This window comes from Camelus ferus, chromosome 19 (genome assembly GCF_009834535.1).
Source record: "Camelus ferus isolate YT-003-E chromosome 19, BCGSAC_Cfer_1.0, whole genome shotgun sequence".
In the NCBI taxonomy this organism is placed as follows: Eukaryota; Metazoa; Chordata; class Mammalia; order Artiodactyla; family Camelidae; genus Camelus; species Camelus ferus.
In genome coordinates, this window is record NC_045714.1 from 7958382 (window position 1) to 7977331 (window position 18950).

Genomic DNA, 18950 nt, shown 5'->3' on the forward strand with positions numbered 1-18950 from the left:
TTAATCCTTTACAGAAAAAGTCAAGGCAGACTTGTGATTCTTGATGTTAATGAAGGTGTCACACATTGTCTAGAGAAAGTTGTGCCTGGCAATCTTCCCTTTTTCGGATGCCTACCCCAGTGACATTTCATCTCACATCCACCTTAATGAAATGCATAATTAACATATTCTAATTGTGCTGAGCGCTGCGATGATTTTGACAGAACTCACTTTCCATGTCTAATTTGATGCTAATTTAATCTGTTCCTCTCCCGCTGACATGACCTTTCTTGATTGAGTTTCACTGAGGAAATTTTTTGATGGATTGATTTATCAGCATCGCAGAGACAACAAAGGCTCGGGGTACACGACAGAAAGTAGGAAGGGAAGGGCGCTCGAAGCCAGCGCGCCCTGAACTTGCCGCCTGGAATGTCCTCTTTCCAGAGACGGCTTGTCTGATCTACTGATGGAATTCGAGAAATGTGACATCTGTGTGTGGGTTTGATGTCTCCGATAAAGACGGTAAATATCTTATTGTGGTTGTGAAGCTTTGCATGGGAAACTCCTCCAGGGCTAGTCCAAGGAAGCTGAGGCTCCTCCTCAGCTTCAGGCTTGGCAAAGAGCCAAGCCTGTGCGGCTGGTCCAGCGGCCGATGGCCGCTTCCTGCCTGGATTCTCGGCTGGAATGTCTGGGCAGTTGGCTTCACCCAGGAGCTGGCGTGGGAGGCAGGGATGTGTCCATGTTAAGGTGGAGAAACACTGGGTGTGGGTGGCATCCTTTCAGAGGTTCTGCAGCTAGTTGAAGGGGAGGTCCACCTCGGTCCCATGGAAGCGTTTACGGCATTTCCCCCAATGCCGCGCCCTGCAGTCCCCACAACGCGCGCTGTCTAAAGTCTGCTCATCCAAGTATCTCTGTCCAGGGCCAGGTCTATGTGGAAGTGCGTTCTTAGGATGCGAACTGACAGTCTTGGTGTTAAGCCAATCCTCCTGTAGTCAAATGGCTGAGGGGGTGTTAGTCTGTCTGATGCTGTAGGTAGAGGGGTTAAAACCAGGATCGTAGCTAGACTGGATGTGGGACAGCAGTCCCTCACCCTGTGATACAGAAGTGGCTTCTTTTCAACAGCTCTTAGGACTTGGGTTCAAAGGGGTTAGACCAGGATCTCTCAGCTTCGGCACTAAGGTCATTTGGGGCCAGAGCGTTCAGGGAGGCGGTTCTGCGCATGGGAGGGGGATCAACAGCGTCCCTGGTCTCTACTCGCTTGTAGTCAGTAGCACTCCCTTCCTGAGTCACGACAACTAATAGTGTCCCTGGACTTTGCCAAATGTCCCCTATGAGCAAAGTCACCCCCGGCTGAGAACTGCTGAGACAGAGGACGAGCTGTAATGCCGGCAACCCCACACGTCTACACTGCCTGCCCCCTGCCCAGTGTCACCTCCCCCGCTGGACCTTGCCTGACCCCCTATCCGGGAGCAAACCTCCATCCACCTCCATTTTCTTACTCAACTTCTCGGTCTTTTTAATTGTGGTAAAATACATATGACATAAAATTCACCGTTTCTACCATTGTAAAGTGTACAATTCAGTGGCTTTTAGTCCATTGGCAATGTGCAACCATCGCCATCATCTTGTTCCAGAACATTCTCATCACTCCAAAAGGACACTCGGCACCCATTAAGCAGTCATTCCTCGTTTTCCCCCTCCCGGTCCCTGACAATCTGTAACCTGCTTTTTGTGTCTTTGGCTTTGCCTTTTCTGGGCATTTCATAAGAGTGGAATCGCACAGTAGGTGGCTGTTTGTGTCTGGCATTTCCTCAGCAAGTTAAACGTGGAGTCACTACATGACCCAGCAATTCCACCCCAAAGAATTGAAAACGGGTGTTCAGACAAAAACTTGTACGTGAATATTTGTGGAAGCAACATTCACAGTAGCCAGAAAGTGGAAACCACCCTAGCATTGAACAGCTAATGAAGGGATAAACAAAATGAGGTCTTTCCATACAAGGACATAACCATGAAAGGGAATGGAGTGCAGGACTAACGCCACCACGACATTAGCAAACCGCTCCTGTCTTTTCATTATTGGTCTTTAGTGCCTCAAACAGTGCCTGGCTCATAGTAGCTTCTCAGTAAGTACAAGTTGAATAAATAAAAGGCATAGAAAACTAAATGAAATAGAGATAGCCAGAGCTGTGGCTAAATCATTAGAAGTAGCAAGATTTATTGATTTTAACTGTTTCTTTCAATTTAAGGGGGAAAGGAAATAGACTCCAAAACACAAACAAGGGAACAAAAATGAACCTGATGTTGAGTTGGATTTTTTTTTTTTTTTTTTTTTTTTTGGTTCACCAGGTTGTGGAAAATAGTTGAATCACAGAGGGGGATCATTATGAAAGTGTCAAAATAGAATCCTAAAAATTCTAAAAATGCCTTGCTTTTTTTTTTTCAGTGTAAAAACTATCTCATCTTTCCAAATGCTTCTCTTAGAAGATGTACTTGGGGTGTCCATTGTAAATAAATGCTTTCTTCAAAATAGCCCCCTAGGAAGAGGAAACATTTATTCCAACATAGTTGCCGTGACTGCAGAGATTTTTGCAAAATTTCTTCGGGAGCTGCCTGATGAGCCCCACAAGGATAGCAAGCTAATGAGATTATAATCATTATAATTACACTTCATCGTAGATCAAAAGCAGTTTAACTCAGCAAAACGACCTGGTCTGCTTCACCCTCCTTTAAGTGACTTCTGGCTTTGCTCAAAGATTAAATCTCTCTGCAAAGCCCAGCTGGACCGGGTGTCCGTGTGCACTCCCGAGGCTCTGCAAATCGGAAGCCGTGCCTCAGTTTCCTCGCTGGGAAAATTGCACAGTAATAGTCCCTACCTTCAAGAGCGCCCTTGAGGATTAAATTAGTTCATACTGCATCTGCCAAGCATTAAGAACAGCACTCCACACTTAAAGCTTTGGAGGTATGAGCTCTTCTTAAAAGAAACATGTCTGAGCCTTTCTAATAATTGTGTGCCTTTCCCAGGAGACTTCTGAAAGGGGCTACACTTCCCGCTTTCTGAAACAATTATTAAGAAATGGACAAACAGTTTTAAGGCATATTTTTAATGATGTGTCCATGTCCACTGCTGTTGTAACAAATTGTCACAAATTTAGTGGCTTAAAACAACACAAATTTATCTTACAGTTCTGGAGGGTGGAAATCTAAATCAGTCTCACTGAGTTAAAATCAAGGTGTCAGCAAGGCTGGTTCCTTCCTGAGTCTCCAGGGAGAATCTCTTTCCTTCTAGAGACCGCCTGCATTTTTTGGCTCATGGCTCCTTCCTTGAATTATTTCAACCTCTTCTGTCCTTATAATCTCCTATGAATGGCTCTGACCTTCCTGCCTTCCTCTCACAAGGACCTTTGTGATTACAATGGACTTACTGCGTAATCCAAACTCATCTCCCCAGTCTCGAAATCTCTAATTTACTCCCATCTGCAAAGTCGCTTTTACCATAAGGGAACATATTCACAGGTTCTAGGAATCAGGATGTGGACATTTTAAGGGCCATTACTCAGCCTGCCACAAGTGATTCCCTTTTCTGTGGGAAGTGGTTCTCGTGGACGGTGTCAACACCCTTCCACCTCTCGTGCACCTCCGCGGTGCCCCTTTGAGGAAAGAAAATCCGTCTGGAGGAAGCAATTGGAATCTGAGACTGGGCAGGGCATCAAGGATGGTGCAGCCTTTTGTAAGTCTCTGCCAGAGGCTTTGTGAGACTTGGGTTCAGTTTGGCCATCAGCCCTGGACTTGAAGTTATTCAAGGATTCTAACCCCAAATACATCACATTGGAGAATATCGATTTGGCTATAAGCTTGCTGGTGACATTGCATCCTATTGGATACATTCACGACAGCACAGTCCCTAGAGCACCTGGCCAAAGCCTTTCTCATTTCTCACGCAGCCTCCATCAAGTCACGAATTTTGTTGTTGTTCTGTTCTTTGCTATTTCTGCAGTGCCTCGAACAGTCCCTGGCACCTTCTAGACAGTAAATAAATAAACACTTGCCGTATAATTGAACGAGGAATTGATACTGAGGGGGTCTTACAGTGTTTGGGAACTATAACTGTTTTTCATGAAGATGAAACACATTTTGTCTATTTTGCCAGTATTCTGCCTGGAAAATCCTGAATTTCTCTGAATATTGTCATGATCGGGGTCACCTAGAAATTTCAGGTTTTCCCACATGAAACCAGAAGAGAGACTGGGAACGCAATGGTACTGAGAGCAATGCCTGCCAGCACATCTTCTTTTTCATTAGAATAGTGCACTTCAGTGAGATCCTGGGCATTTTTGATAAGCCAGCATCCAGGGAACAAAGCTGTTATGAAATGACTTACTTAGAGGTTCCAGCCATAATTTTTGGCCTCAGAATATTGCTGGGTGTTTTTTCTTTGTCAGTCTAAAATGAAAATGTAACATTTCAATTGCAATCCATTAGAAAGAAGCAAAGAAGGGGCTATTTGCATTTGATCCACAAATTGGACCAGAATAATTTTTGTCAACTTCTGATCTGCCAATACTCTATTTTAAAAAAAATTAAACTAAATATTCATTAATTCACTGTTTTCTCTTATTGAGTGAAAAGATTTTTTTTTTCTGTCAACTGTGTTTTTATCCAGAATCAGTTATAGAATATTTTGCATTATTAAAAATTGGAGAGGTGGAAGTGACATTTCCTTTGAACTCCAAACAAATTGCACACTTCAAAAAAATGTTTGACGAAACAACATAGCATTATAACACAAAGAGTCTATGAGGGAGGGAAAAAAAAGAAGGAAATAAAGAGGGTTTTTTTTTTTTTTTTTTTGGCAAATAGGATTCTAATGATACTTAACTCCATGATGTTAATTTTAGTGTTTACAGGTACTAATTGATTATCTGTCAAAAGAAGTATCATTCCAGGTCACATAAAAAATTAACTCAGTTATCATCAATCTAAGATTTTTAAAGACTATATAGCAGGCAAAATTCTAAAGATGGTCTCCCAAGATTCCCATCTCATATTTACTCAAACACTAACCTAGGTACTGCAGCAAAGGGATTTTGCAGATGTAATTAATGTCTCAAATCGGTTGAATTGAAGATACAGAGATTACCCATCCCAGATGGGCCAGATCCAATCACATGACCCCTTTAAAAGCAGTGTGCTTTCTCCAGGTGGCAGCAAAAGGAGAATTCAGAGATGGGTATCCCTGCTGGCCTCAAAGAAAAAAATTGGGGTCAGACAAATCTGAGTTCAAATTCTTCACTTATGGTTTCGTGACTTTTAGCAAACTCCTGATATCCTGTGCTTTCATGTCCCAAACTGTCCCACTAGCAAGCAACCTCATAAATTAGTTGTGAGAATTAAGAGATAAAATGTACACAAAACACTTAGTACAGTGCCTGACACATACTATGTGCTCAATAAAAGGTAACCATTGTTATCTTTTTATGTTCTCTTTATGAGATGATCATCCACTGACTCCTTTGCAATCTGGGTTTTGATTCTAAAACCATGTGATTCCAGGTGAAATGACCCAGAAAAGCATAATTCAAGTGTAGAGTGTTGTGTTACGTGAAGAATTCAGTTAGAGTCGGTTCTTTACCCATCTGTGTTCCATTTTGGCTCCTTACCTAAGCTCGACTTTTTCCCTTCAATTTGCTGCATAGTTGACCAACCCTATGTTTTCCCAGAAGCCCGAACTTTTATCACCACACCTATCTCAGCAAAAATTAGCTAGCCTGTGTCCTATTCTTAGAGGTCTTCACGAGCTAACTGGAAATAGTCTTATAAATTAACCTACACCATGGTGATAATGATCAAAGACGACTTAGCTTTCCATGTGCACCCCATGAGGGGCTTTTGATACCTTAACTCTAAGAAAGAAAGTGGGAATTTTAGGCGTTAACTTCAGAGCTGATGGAAGGATAATTGGGAAGCTGCAAATCTTTTTGTTATTACTAAAGATTACCCGACATGGGCAGTCATCTCTACTGTGCCCGGTAAACAACATCTTCTTCTGTGGCAACCCCCTCTTCTTATATATGTTTACCTAATTTCTCCACCTACCACCATGAAAAGACCTCCCCAAGTTCTTTTGTTCTCATATAAATAATTTGTATGACTTAGAAAAAATAAAAGTAATGCATGTGTATTCATGAAGGAATAGGAAATGAGGAAAATCAAAAGAGAAAAAAATTTTAAAACTATAATCCCACCGGTGATCCATGGGAAATGATGAACTGGGAATGTCAGCAGAGGACATTTAGGGTTGGTAAATCAGGTTGGAAGAGAGCTAGAATGGCCCTGACGCCATGCTGCACCCCGTGGTAACTGGGAGTATAAGTGAGTTGATGATGGAGATTAAGACACGGATGAAGCCCTATCTCTCATCTATCCAAGACTATCTCTTTGTACCGCAAACTGCCCACTGTCAGTATTTTGGTTTGTAAATATTTATATGTGTGTACACATATGTATCACTGAACTTTTTCTTTGAAAAAACTAGTCATACCTGCAAATTGTTTTGTAGGTTGACTTTCCCTGGCCTAAAATTGTGAACATCCTCCCCATGCGATTAAATATTCTTCTACATTCATTTGTAAAGGTTGCACAAAAATATTCCATGGAAGGGATGCAGATTTTATCTACCATTGGCCTATGGTTTAATGTTCAGGTTGTTACCAAGTTTGATTCTAATTAACAGCACAGAACTAAGCATGGAGTTTCTTCTGCATGTCCATTTTGGGAGCGTAAACTCCCAACTTTTATCAGATACTCAAGGGATCCATAAATCTAAAAGGGACACAACTCATTGATTTACTGGTGGCTACACATTCTGATGTTTGGGAATAGCTACATGATGCAGTGAACTATTTTTTCCTTATCATTCAGCTTCTTGTCCTATATTTATTGATAGAGAATCTTAGCATTGGCAACACTCTTTCCAGAAAAGAGAGAGGAAAAAAAAAATAGGGACAAATGAAAACAAGTAAAAAAAAAAAAAAAAAAGATAAGCAAATGATTTTCTTTGGCGTGTTGTTTTTCCTCAAGGGCACCTGAAGTTGAGTCTTTGTGTCTAATAATTTTTTAAATCCCTAAAAAAAAAATAGTTTTCTGAATTTATACTAATGAATGTATTCTGACATTTTTCACCAGTTTGTATAAATTCAATTTCTCTTTGCGTCAGAGACCAACTTGGGTTGTATAAGAACTTTCCAATAATCATTATTACATAGGAAAATATTCTACATCCAGAGTATATTCATAATAATAAATATAAATACATTTATTCAGGGGGGAGGGTAGAGCTCAGTGGTAGAGCACGTGTCTAGCATGCACAAGGTCCTGGGTTCAGTCCCCAGTATCTCCATTAAATAGATAAACCTAATTACCTCCCCACCAAAAAAAATTTTTTTCTCAACTTAAAAAAAGAGAGAATGGAAGGAAAGAAATTGGAGCCAGTAAAAAGACAATTTTAAAAAATAATAATTAATAAATAAATGTATTTATTCCATTAAAAATCGTGTTAATTGCTGGGTTTAATACTGTAATTAATTTATTGAATCATTTGTTGTTATTATTATCATCTCATAGCCTGAGCTTATATATAACTAGAAGAGAACTAAATTTTTAAAGGCAAGTTTTCAATTCTGTTTAAAATAACCCCCAATTAATTTCTAAGCTGCTGAAAGCAAATGATAAAAATTTTTAGCTCCTGGTGCAAAATCTTCTGAAAGTTGTTTGGGTTCAAAAATAGTTACATGCCCATGAAAATGGAATTATCCATTTTAAGAATAATAGGAATTAAGGCAGGCCTCTGACTGTAGACTGAAAGGCTTACTCGCTCCTGCCTGCTGAGACGCTGACTTCTCTGTATGCCTCCCCGTGGCTGCGCGAAGTCCCCGATCTCCGAGCTATCGGACAAGTGATGTCTGTGTCTCCCACGGCCCTCCCACGGCGACCCCACATGAGGACCTCCTGACTGTTTATTCTTAGAGCAAGCAGTTGCATACAAATGGAAGATACACTGACGTAGGCACCCAGAACGGAGTACAGAGGCGAAGAGAAGACATCCCTTTGAAAACAAAATATTAATTCTACTCTAAATGGAGTCTGGATTTTTCGCCGTGGAAACCTCTTCCTGGAAAGAACCAGAGATGGACGTGTAGTTTCATTTTCACATTTACCGCCACAGACTCACGTCTCTTTGAAGAGCCGTAATGCACCCAAGACATAGAGGCTGTTGCTGTGAGACACAAGCAACATTTTCTCATTTGCTATTTAATATTCTTTTAATATACGAGATGGTTTTCTTTTCTGTGTCTTTATGCAAAAAAAAAGAAAAGAAAAAGGCAAAACCTGCTGAAGATCATTTCCATATAGTCTCTGAACCTGGTAAGCTGGAACAGAACCATAGCAACTGAAACCAGGGAGAAAAAAGTTCTATTCATATATTTTTCATTTCCAACTCATTTTCATTCCCATTTGATGGGGAAATTCACCAAATTTCTGCTTAAAATAAAATGGTAAATTGGACTTTATCTGGAGAAATAAATTGTATAAACCATTCATCCATCAGAGATTTTTTTTTTAATGGCCCTTTGCCATATGATGAAGCAAAAATAAAACTTCACTCAGCTGGCAGATGATCCAGGCAAGAAAATCCTTTTTCCTTCCCTTATGAGAGGACTGCTTTAGATGTTTTTGTTTTAAAAACCAAGAATCCTGTAAATGTTGTTTTTTATTTTACAAACCAAAAACCAAATACCTATGGTGGACATATGTCTAACAAAGAAAAAACACTAACTACTCTTTCCAAGATGGCATGCTTTTTTCTGGTTAAAAGTATCCCCTCTGTAGTATCTTTCCCTGGTGGCTCTCTTAGCCTGAATCCACGGGTGCTATCGACCACAGGCCTACTGCGCATTGGGTGGTTTGTATGTTCATTTCCTTTGACCCTGAGAACAACTCCATGAAGCAGGAGTTACCAGACTGCTTTGGAGGTGAAGCTCGGCCTCAGAGCCCTTCATTCATATAAAGGTGCCCAGGAGTGGCTGGAGTCAGAACCTGGCTCTGCTGCTTTCTTGCTGTGTGATCTGAGCCAAGTTACTTAACCTCTCTATGCCTTAACCTGTCAAATAGGGGAAATAATATAGGACCACAGTCACTTAGCTGTAACTCTAAAATCTCTGAAGATTAAACTGCTTCTGTAAATAGGGCTGCAGGAGACATACAAAAATATTATTCCTTGTTTATCTGAAATTCAAATTTAACTGAGCGTGTCATATTTTCATGTGTTAAGTCCAACAACGCTAGCTCTGCGCCGGCACTAATTTGGCAAAAAAGGTAACTGTGCTGACATCGGGTTATTATAGCCTTTATTTGCCTGATGTGGTGAAGGCCTGGGCCAGAGGGCCAGCAAACACAACGGCTCTGAACCGTGTGCTCGGTATATCTGACAGACAGAAAGAAGGCCCCCGGGGATGGAACAGAAAGATCGGTGGAGGAACAGGGAGAGACATAGGAGATAAAGTCAGAGAGGAGGCCAGGAGCGAGATCACACGCTAACAATGCGATGCTAGCGGTGCTAAGTGGTATTCCACACATCATGTAGCAAAGCCAGGATGCAACCCTTGGTCAGTTCTGTCACTACACTGGCCAGTCTCTCAACAAACATCGTGGGGGGAAAGTTATCCTTAAGGCATCATTATCAAGATGTCTCCAGGCTCTGGGACTAATGAAAGGATTAATAAATATGGCAGCCACCCAACTCCTACATTGACTTTGGCTCCGTAAAGGGGTGCAACCTCAGTAGACTTTAGTTCATGCTAAAGCCCTTGCTGAGTTTCTCTGAGACAGGGAAGCATCTTGGTGGAAAACCAAGACTTCAAAACAAGAGGAGAAATTTTTGTAAATATGGTATAAATACATATGATATATTAGAAACACAAGATAGTAATGAGAAAATAATTTAGAATAAGACACCTCATTTTATCCTTAATCATGTATGCTGCCTGTTAACACATAGCATCTCCTTCTGTGTCCTGAGATGTAATTTATTCAGGGCTAGAATGGTGGAATGTGCTTACCTGGCGCGCCTACTCTGTGTACCCTGACCTGAGTTTTCTACCTCTGTCACCCGAAGTCCATAAGCTTTTTTTGAACTTCTAGTCTGCATCAAGCACAGTGCTGGCCACTAGAGTCCTAGGAGTTGGTAAGATACTGTCCTGAATTCACTAAGCTTGTAGTAATGACAGTTTGTTCTATCCCCAGCATGCCAAACAAGTGATATTTTGTTGTTCCAAGAAGTTGTAATTTTGTCCCAATTTTAATAATACCAACATTTAGAACATTCTTACAGTGTGCTAGGCATTGTGTTCAGATTTTATGTGGATTACCTTACCTAATCCTTACAAAGCCCCAAATTTAGCATTATCCCCATTCTTCAGATGGGGAAACTGAGGTGCTAAGGATTAAGCACTTTATTCAAGACCCAGAGTTTGTAAATGATGGACCTGCATATCAAATGTGGCAAGACTGGCTCCAAAGCCAGCCCTCTTAACCCTCGTGCTGTGATAAAATGTATGTTAGAAATTTGTATGTCTGGTTCAATGCCAGTAGCCAATCTTCCTCCCCTTCAGCTCCTATGGGTCTTTTGCACAGAGAAGCTGCCTCAAGCCTCTCCTTTGTCTCACCCTAGAGGGCTGGTTCAGGCTTTGCTTTGGAATAAATGAAGCATAGAGAACCCACAGGCACCGAATTCTCCACATAGACTGCACCTCCCTGCCCGCCTGGCCCCCAGGATTCACCCAGCACGGCTGTGTTCAAGGGCCTTTTCCGCACTGTCACTGCTGCAGGGCAGGTAAAAAGACAACACACCCCCAAACCTGTCAGATTCTTCTGCACTGGTGCACACACCCTGAAGAGGAGCAAACTCCTCTATCATTAGCCCAGGATCTTTGAATTTAGATGCCGGCTCAAGAAAGAATGACACTTTTGCAGGAAACTGTTCTTCAGGACAAATGACAATTTTTTAGCACCTTCCGCAGGCCTGCAACGTAATAGGCAGGTATTGCCCTGGTGATAAATGACGGTTCTCCAGAAAACAGTGACAACACCGTGGGTCATACGCAGCTGATTCTCCAGCGTTCCTCTCGGCTCACGGAGTGCGTATGAATCTGGCCACCCAATCAAAGGCACCTGCCCAACCAAAGCTCTCTTTCCTGTAACTCAACTCCTTTTCATTTCAAATCCCCATTCATCTCAGTTAATAGGAAATCATGTCTCAGTCATTCTTGGAGTTTCCATCCTCCACCCTTTCTTTAAATCAGCAGTTCGTAGGTGGGAGTGATACTGCCCCTAGGGGATTTTCCAGAAATTCCTTTGGGGAGTCAATAGTCACAAAGACTTAGAGGTGACACTGGCACTTAGTGGTCAGAGGCCAGAGATGTCAGATGTCCTGCAGTGCATGAGACAGTCCCACACCATGAAGCATTGTCTGGGATCTGACTTTTGAATGTCCACTAGACGTTCGTATGGGTGAAGCACCCATTTATAATTCTCTGAGCCTAGACCATAAGTCCATTTGACGTAAGCTCACAAAGCATTCTTCACACAGTGTTAACACACTGATTTTTACAAGAATGCGACTACCATATATATTGAAAAAAGATTCTATTTTGTTCTAGCCAAACCAAGACTCGTTCCACGTATGGAAACATCACACTGAAGGGCAATACCGTGAGTGGCGGTCATGTCTTTGGTGTAACACACACGTCCCCATCTGTATTTGTGGCCGTTGAGTTCAGTGTTGCTATGCGTGAGGGCAGGCATCTGACTGCTTTACCATGGACTCCAGTGTATCAAGCCCGAGTATTTAAATGGTGACATACATACTTCATTATAAATGTTGTCCTTCTATTTGTCCTTTAAAAAGTCATGATTGTAGATAAAGGGCTGTAGTTTGCAATGGGCGTGTTTAGCAGACTCCGCTGCTCCCTGGAGCACACCTTCCCATACATAGAAAGATGTCCTCTGCCACCGCTGGCCACCACAGCCTCAGGACCTTGCCCTTGCCCTTGAAGCAGCCCTTGACCAATGGCACATGGCGAGCTGGTGGAGAATACACACCCCTCAGATGAGACCCACCTCGAGGTCCCAGTGGGAATGAGCCTGAGTTGCCCATTGGCGGTAACTCCCTTGATCGCGCATCCTAAACTGCCGCCTGGCCCTTCCCTGTCTCACTACACCCTTCCCGCCTCCTGGGATCATCTTCCACATTTGGTACTTAAACTCATGTCTTTGTCCCAGGGTCAATTTCTAGAGAACCCAAACTGAGATAGTCTGTCCCAATGCATTGGTTTGAAAAAGAGGACACTGTGTGTGACAGCATTGAGAGCGGCCGTTCCAGGATCTGTCAAGCTGGGACTACTGTACCATGCCAAGAGAGGGTCCCTGGGATACTGAGTACCCCCACATGTGGCCCTTTCAGGATGGAGATTCTCTCCTGATTCTGGACCGGTCTTCTTTTCTTAATTGCAGTGTAGCAGATGTACAATATTATATAAGTAACAGGTGTATCACATAGGAGTTATAACTTTTAAAGGTTACACTCCAGTTATAGTTATTATAAAATATTGGCTATATTCCCTGTGCTGTAAAATATTCCTTGTAGCTTATTTTATATATAGTAATTTGTACCTCTAAATCCCCTGGTCCTTCCCTCTCCCCACTGCTAATTTGTTCTCTATATCTGAGTTTGTTTCTTTATCGTTATATTCACTAGTTTGTTGTCTGTTTTTAGATTCCACTTGTAAGTGATATCATATGGTATTTGAATTTCTCTGTCTGACTCATTTCACTTAGCATAATAGCCTCCAAGTCCATCTGTGTTGTTGCAAGTGGCAAAATTTCATTCTTTTTTATGGCTGAGTAGTATTCCATTGTATACATACACCACATCTTCTTCACCCATTCATCTGTGAATGGACACTTAGGCTCTTCCTTATCTTGTCAATTGTAAACAATGCTGCTATGAAAATTGGGGTGCGTATCTTTTCAAATTAGTGTTTTTATTTCTTTTGGGTATATACCCAGGAATGGGATTGCTGGGTCATATGGCAGTTCTGTTTTTAGTGTTTTGAGAAACCTCCATACTGTTTCCCACAGTGGCCTCACCAGTTTACCTTCTCCAGCAGTGAAGAACCCAGCCCTGTAAACAGATCTCTGGCCTCCATGGGTTGCCATGTCAGACCCACAGAAATAAAGCAGATAACATGAATGAGCAAGGCTGTCTGGGTGCAGGAAAAGTCACGCAGCTAGAAACATCTTTGGTTTCCCACTTTCAATAGAAACATAGATTCACAGAGCATCTGTCCTTTCATTCAACAAATATTTACTGAGCACCTACTCTGTGTCAGGCACTCGACACACAGCGGTGAACAAAACAGGCAAAATCATTTCCCTCATCAAGTTGGGAGAGGCTGATAATAAACACATACATAGCATGTGGATTCTAGGAAATGTAAAAGGCACTATAGAGAAAAATAAAGCAGGGAAGAGAAAGAAGGGGGCTGGAGGTGAGGGTGTTGATTTTTTTTTAATGGCAGGTCGGGGAAGATGTCGCTCAAGAGAGTTAAATAGCAAAGACACTCGGCCCTGAGGCCTGGGGTCTGGCTCGCTGCTCCAGGAGCGGTGGGCACGGTGGAGGGCCAGAGAGGGTCCACCCCGCAGACGGTACTTCCACTCAGCAAATATCACCATGTCAGAAGGCAAAGCCCAGACTTGCAAGATCTTCTGGCCTTCCAAGGAAAGCCTGGGGATTTGTCATCTCTGTAGAGGGCTGCCAGCCAGCGGGGCAAAGTTCTTGGCAACGTTAGGATGTTCAAACTTTCCTTTCTTCATAGTATTTTTAAAACAAAACCCAGGAAGTGATGCAGGTGGCCTGTCGTTTACACCCTGCCCCAAATCTCCCCTGAGCCTGCAGGATGGGAAGGGAAGAGGGGCGGGGGAAGGCAGAGAGCAAACAGGCCATAAATGAGGATTATCTGGCCTCGTGTGTTTTCGCCCCCTTCCCCAAATATCCAGAATGTTGGAAGCAGCTCCTTGAAGTGTCAGTACTTGATGGGGAAGTTTGTGATTTTTCTTTCCTCCAACACTTGGGAATGGCGTGTAGCTGGAGATCCCGGTGGGAAAACCCCAAATAGAAAAGCCGTACTGGCTCATGGAGCTTCAGGCCTTGGCACAGGGGCGCTGCCTTGGCAGAGCCGTGCCCACGCTCCCAGGATGCGACTGCCAACCCCAGCAGAGCTTCCAGCAGGAGGCTTCCCACCCTCTCTCATCCAAGCCACTATTTGGGCAAAGGCCTGATTACTTCTAATGGCTCCATTTCCACAGCCACGGCCAAGTCCTCTGTCATCCTGCTGTGGCCCGGGACAGCTCGGGTTTCAGGAAAGAGATGTTCTTTGTAAAGCACGAAGGCGTTAACGGCCCCCCTCCAGGATGCCGGCCCCACGTGCCAAGAGCAACAATGCAAGTGTGCAGAAACCCTCCCTGAAACACGAGGGGTAATTAGTTCGCCCATTACTAAAGGTGCCCCTACTCCTCAAGTCGAGAAAAATCTTTGTCCTTGAACGTGTTTGTATTTCTCTGGCTCCTGAAGAAGCCAAGGCCAGAGAATGAAGGGTGCTTTTGTCATGAAGAGTGATGTTTGGGGAAAAACAATTGGCCTGACTTCTGGTTCAAAAGTATTCTCCTAAGTGGCCAAATTGGCTCTTAACCATAGGCTCCTGGCGTGCCGCGGGCACAGGGGACAGGGGGTTGTCAACAGCGCTCCCAATCGGGGCCTGTAGCTGGTTCGTTCGGTGTGCAGCCCTGAAGCACACACAGCAGGGTTTCCGCGCTGCCCTCTCCCTAGTTCGCCACTCCACCTGCTTTTGGAGGGCTTGTCGTGTCCAGGGCTTTGCAAGTGGGGGTTTCTACACAGAGAACGTTGACTGGGAACTGAGCAATGTCACAGTTACACCGAGATTTCTCCTGTAGAGTTGATACGTTATTGTCTTCCTGTCTGGCCTTATGTCTGTCTGTCTGTCATGAAAGTTAAGTAATAAGACATTTAGCCCGTTTAAGGAAATAAATCCTCTAAAAATAGTTCTGCCCTTTTTTGCGTGCAAACACGTGGGTTGATTCCAAGCATGATAATGAACGTTTCGGTGCTGAATTCAACTGCTTGGGATCTAGTGCCAGCTCTACCTCTCGCCACCTTTGTGGAAAATGACTCAGCTTCTGCCGGTCCGTTTTCTCCTCTGAATAGGCCTTCCTTCACAGGGCTGGTGTAACTGTTAGATGAGAGAGGCTACGGCAAGGGCATGGCAAGGAGGAGGGACCCGTCGTGTTAGGTGTGTCATTATTAAGGTGGAGCTGATACACCAGACGCTGTTCCCTGTTTCCCCCTTTTGGTCAATAGCTTATGTTATTGCCCTTTCTTGAGAGTAACAGAAACACGTATCTTTTCAAATAACAACCATAGACGTCAACATTCAGTTCTTACTCTAAGCTAGGCGATTTCCATGTATGATTTCATTCAATGCTGGCAACAACTCCATGAGGCCCCACTGTTGTCAGCTCTGCTTTGCAGACGGATGACCTGGACCACAAGACCGGATCAGGGACGTACAAACGTGGATCTGGCTCCACGGCCCATGCCCTTACCTGGTGCTTGAGAGCAGCTCCCTTTCCAAATGCCAGACAACTCAGAATTTTGCTAATTCTGCAAGCATGTTCTTCTCCTTCCTCCAAATTAGACCGGCTTTCCATACAGTTACTTTGCGTGACAATCCTGAGATGGGAAGCACTGCTGAGAATAAAGTTACGGTTCTTCTTTCTTCTTTTTTTTCTGACAAGCCGATGACTTGAAATGAAAACCAAAGACAAATCTATTTATTTTTATTGTTTCGTGAACTTCAGATATGAAAAAATGATGAACACGGATGCAGAGCTCCTGCGCACCTGTTAGTAGGTGATGTGCAAACTTTGGACTCGTGCCCTGGTTTTCTCCCTGCGCTGGGACAGAGGGTCATTACAGAAGCTTACAGAGGCCCCCAAAGGATTGCTGCCCAGTGATTTGTTTGATGATTGTTGTTTTGGTTCGCATGCTTTTTGATTGGAGGTGGGGTTCTTTTAGGGGAGGTTGAGGAGTTAAAGGCTAGAAGATTTTTAAGCAAAATGATTACTGCTAAACCAAACCAAAATATCACCCAAGGGAAATCTTATCACCACAGTGTTAGCCAAGAGTCAAGCCCCAAAGCAGTAACAATATGGGATAACACTTTCGCCTGTCCCCAGCAACATGAGGGGAAATGAAGATGATATTGGGGGCTTTTGAACAAGTGAAATTTAGTCACTGTAGTGTATTGTACTGTATTTGATCCAATTCAATACAACTTATTCAGCATCTTCTTGTGCCCGGCACTGTTCTAGGCGTTGATGGAAACAGAGTCTTTGCTCCCCTGCAGTTCTCATTAGAGTGCGAACAAATGAATACACATGGACAATGCAGGTCGTAGTCAGAGTCCAAAGAAAACCAGGCACAGAAGCACAGAGGGTGCAAGCAAGCGAGGGAAGCCCACGCTGAGGAGGTGACATTTGTAGAGACTTGGGTGATTGGAAGAAGTAAGCCTCCAAGACGTCGGGCAAGCGTGCATCGGAGACGGGGAGCAGTGAACGCGTGGTCCCTGCGGCAGGAGTGACCTCATGCTTTCAAAGAGCAGCGAGGAAGCCAGTGTGCGGGGCAGAGCGAGCGTGGGAGCGAGGAAGGAAGGAAGGAGGGGAGGTTTCAGGGAGCGTCGTGAACAGCCTGTTCGAGCCAACACGGTTTTAATTTTTACTCTGAGCTTGTGTGTTTCCTGCTTTGTTGGTGATAAAATCACCTTTTTTAAAGGAAACGATGGTAATGGCAGTGTTCTATTTTTTTTTTTAAACCTTCTTTCTTGGCAAAATAAAATGTGGGAAACTCTTTGTCAATTCCTTGAAGTCTTTTAAAGCTGGTGTGTGAAATCTAGAAGTCTGGGCTGTCTGCTCCGGGAAACATCTTGTGGCATTCTGTAGGTGGGAGCGGCAGGGCACCGCAGGACGCGCCGGACCCCGGGCCTCCTCTGTCTCAGACACGCTTTGTGATGCGAGGTGCGGAGCTTCTATTTCTGGCTTTCACTTTTCTGCACTCTTAAAACGAGGAGCGCAGTTTAAAAGAATCTTGAGTCAATGAAGGGCATAAGGACAAAGAAAGCAAGCAGGTAGACTAGAAAGCAGAGAGAGTAAACCGGTCAAGCCAGCCCGGCCCTGAGGAGAGGCAGGACCCCAGAGCCGGACCACGCAGACCTTTACAAAGGGGCGGCTCTGCTCAGCTCCATGCGCACCACGTGGGGAGGAAATCCTAGACTTCCTCTTGCCTCCTTGGAGTTTTCAAGGAAAAAAACAGAAATCATAGTTTTTATGTGAAATCTCTGTTTGTAAATATTAGCAACTATTTAGATTTAAAAACGAGCAACACTGTGTGAGCCCACAAAACACACGTGTGGGATGGGTTTGGCTGGGGGATGGTGTATCAGTGCCCCAGGGCTCCCGTGGTAAATTACCACAAACTGGGTGGCTTAAAACAGCAGAAATCTATCCTGTCCCAGTTTTGGAGGCCAGAAGTTTAAAATCAAGGTGTCGGCCAGGCCTTGCTCCCTCTGAGGGCTCCGGGGGAGGGTCTTCCCTTCCTCTCCCAGCTCCCAGCAGTCCTTGGCAGTCTCTGTCTTGTAGCTACACCACTCCAACCTCGGCCTTCTCCTCTGCATGGCCTTTTTCTCCATGAGTCTCTGCATCTCCTCTGCTTGTAAGGTCACCTGTCATTCATATCACCCACCCTAATCTAGTGTGACCTCATCTTCACCTGATTACGTCTGCAAAGACCCTATTCCCCAACAAGGTCACACTCAAAGGTACCACCAGTTAGGACTTGAACATAACTTTTAGGGGGACTCAGTTCAACCCACTACAGATGAGTATAGCTTCTACTGGGAAATCTTCAGGATGAAGATTCTGGCCTAAAAGTCCAGGGACCACAATATGATTAAAAAACAACAACAACAAAAAAAACCTGCCCTGTAAAGTTTAGGATGTCCATCTCTCCAGGAAGTGAGCAATAAATGGAAGAAAGTTGGTCTGGATTTCTAAAGGGGCTTGTCCTGGCCCTAAGACCTAGGTCAGGTCAGGCACACTCTGTTCTTCGAACTGTGTTGCATGATTTTTCAGGGCTGTCGTACAAAGTACCACACAGTGGCTGGCATGAAACCACAGAAACTTATTCTCTGACAGTTCTGGAAGGTAGAAGTTTGAAATCAAGGTGTCAGCAGGGATGCGCTCCCCTGGAAGGCTCTAGGGAAGGGTCCTTCCCTGCCTCTTCTGAGCTTTCTGGTAACTCCCGGCAACTCCCGGTGTTCCTTGGCTTGCAGTTGCATCTCTCAGCCTCTCCCTCCATCTATCTGTGTGTGCCCGTGTCCTCTCCTGTCCTTGTAAGCACACCTGTCATTGGATTGGTCCACCCGAATACAATGATCATGACTTTGCGGGCAACTCTATTCAACCCAGTACAGATTCTGGGACCAGCAAGCTCCCATCCATCTGCCCGACTCTGCGAGTCTGGCTTTTCTAGCTCTCTGCAAGACTCCTTGCTCATCTTTCCACCCAGCTACGTCCTGAAGACGCTTGTATCAACTTCCAAACATCCACACCAATTTAAAGTCCAGCGTCAACTTGAACATGGGATTAGTGGCAAAATATTTCAAGAGAAATGGGGCTTTATTTCCTCTGCCATTTTTAAGCTCGAAACCTCCTGACTTGTAGGCTTCAAGCTCCAGTGGACCCCTCTGAAAAACTACCCACAGAAATCATGATACAGAGCA

The 18950-nt window shown here is 43.9% G+C and overlaps 1 protein-coding gene across 7 annotated transcripts in view; it reads left to right on the forward strand.

Annotated features, from left to right (window-relative positions):
• The window catches only part of TSHZ2 (teashirt zinc finger homeobox 2), a 410600-nt gene that overhangs the window by 315565 nt on the left and 76085 nt on the right, over positions 1 to 18950 (forward strand). For 2 of the 7 annotated variants that reach the window (XM_032461398.1, XM_032461397.1), the window contains exon 3: positions 16486 to 17012. The exons of the other annotated variants lie outside the window; for them this stretch is intronic. In XM_032461398.1, coding sequence (XP_032317289.1) covers positions 16486 to 16571 — 86 coding nt within the window. In that variant the 3' untranslated portion in view covers positions 16572 to 17012. Of the gene's footprint in view, positions 1 to 16485; positions 17013 to 18950 lie in introns of those variants that run through there. 7 annotated transcript variants of the gene reach the window in all.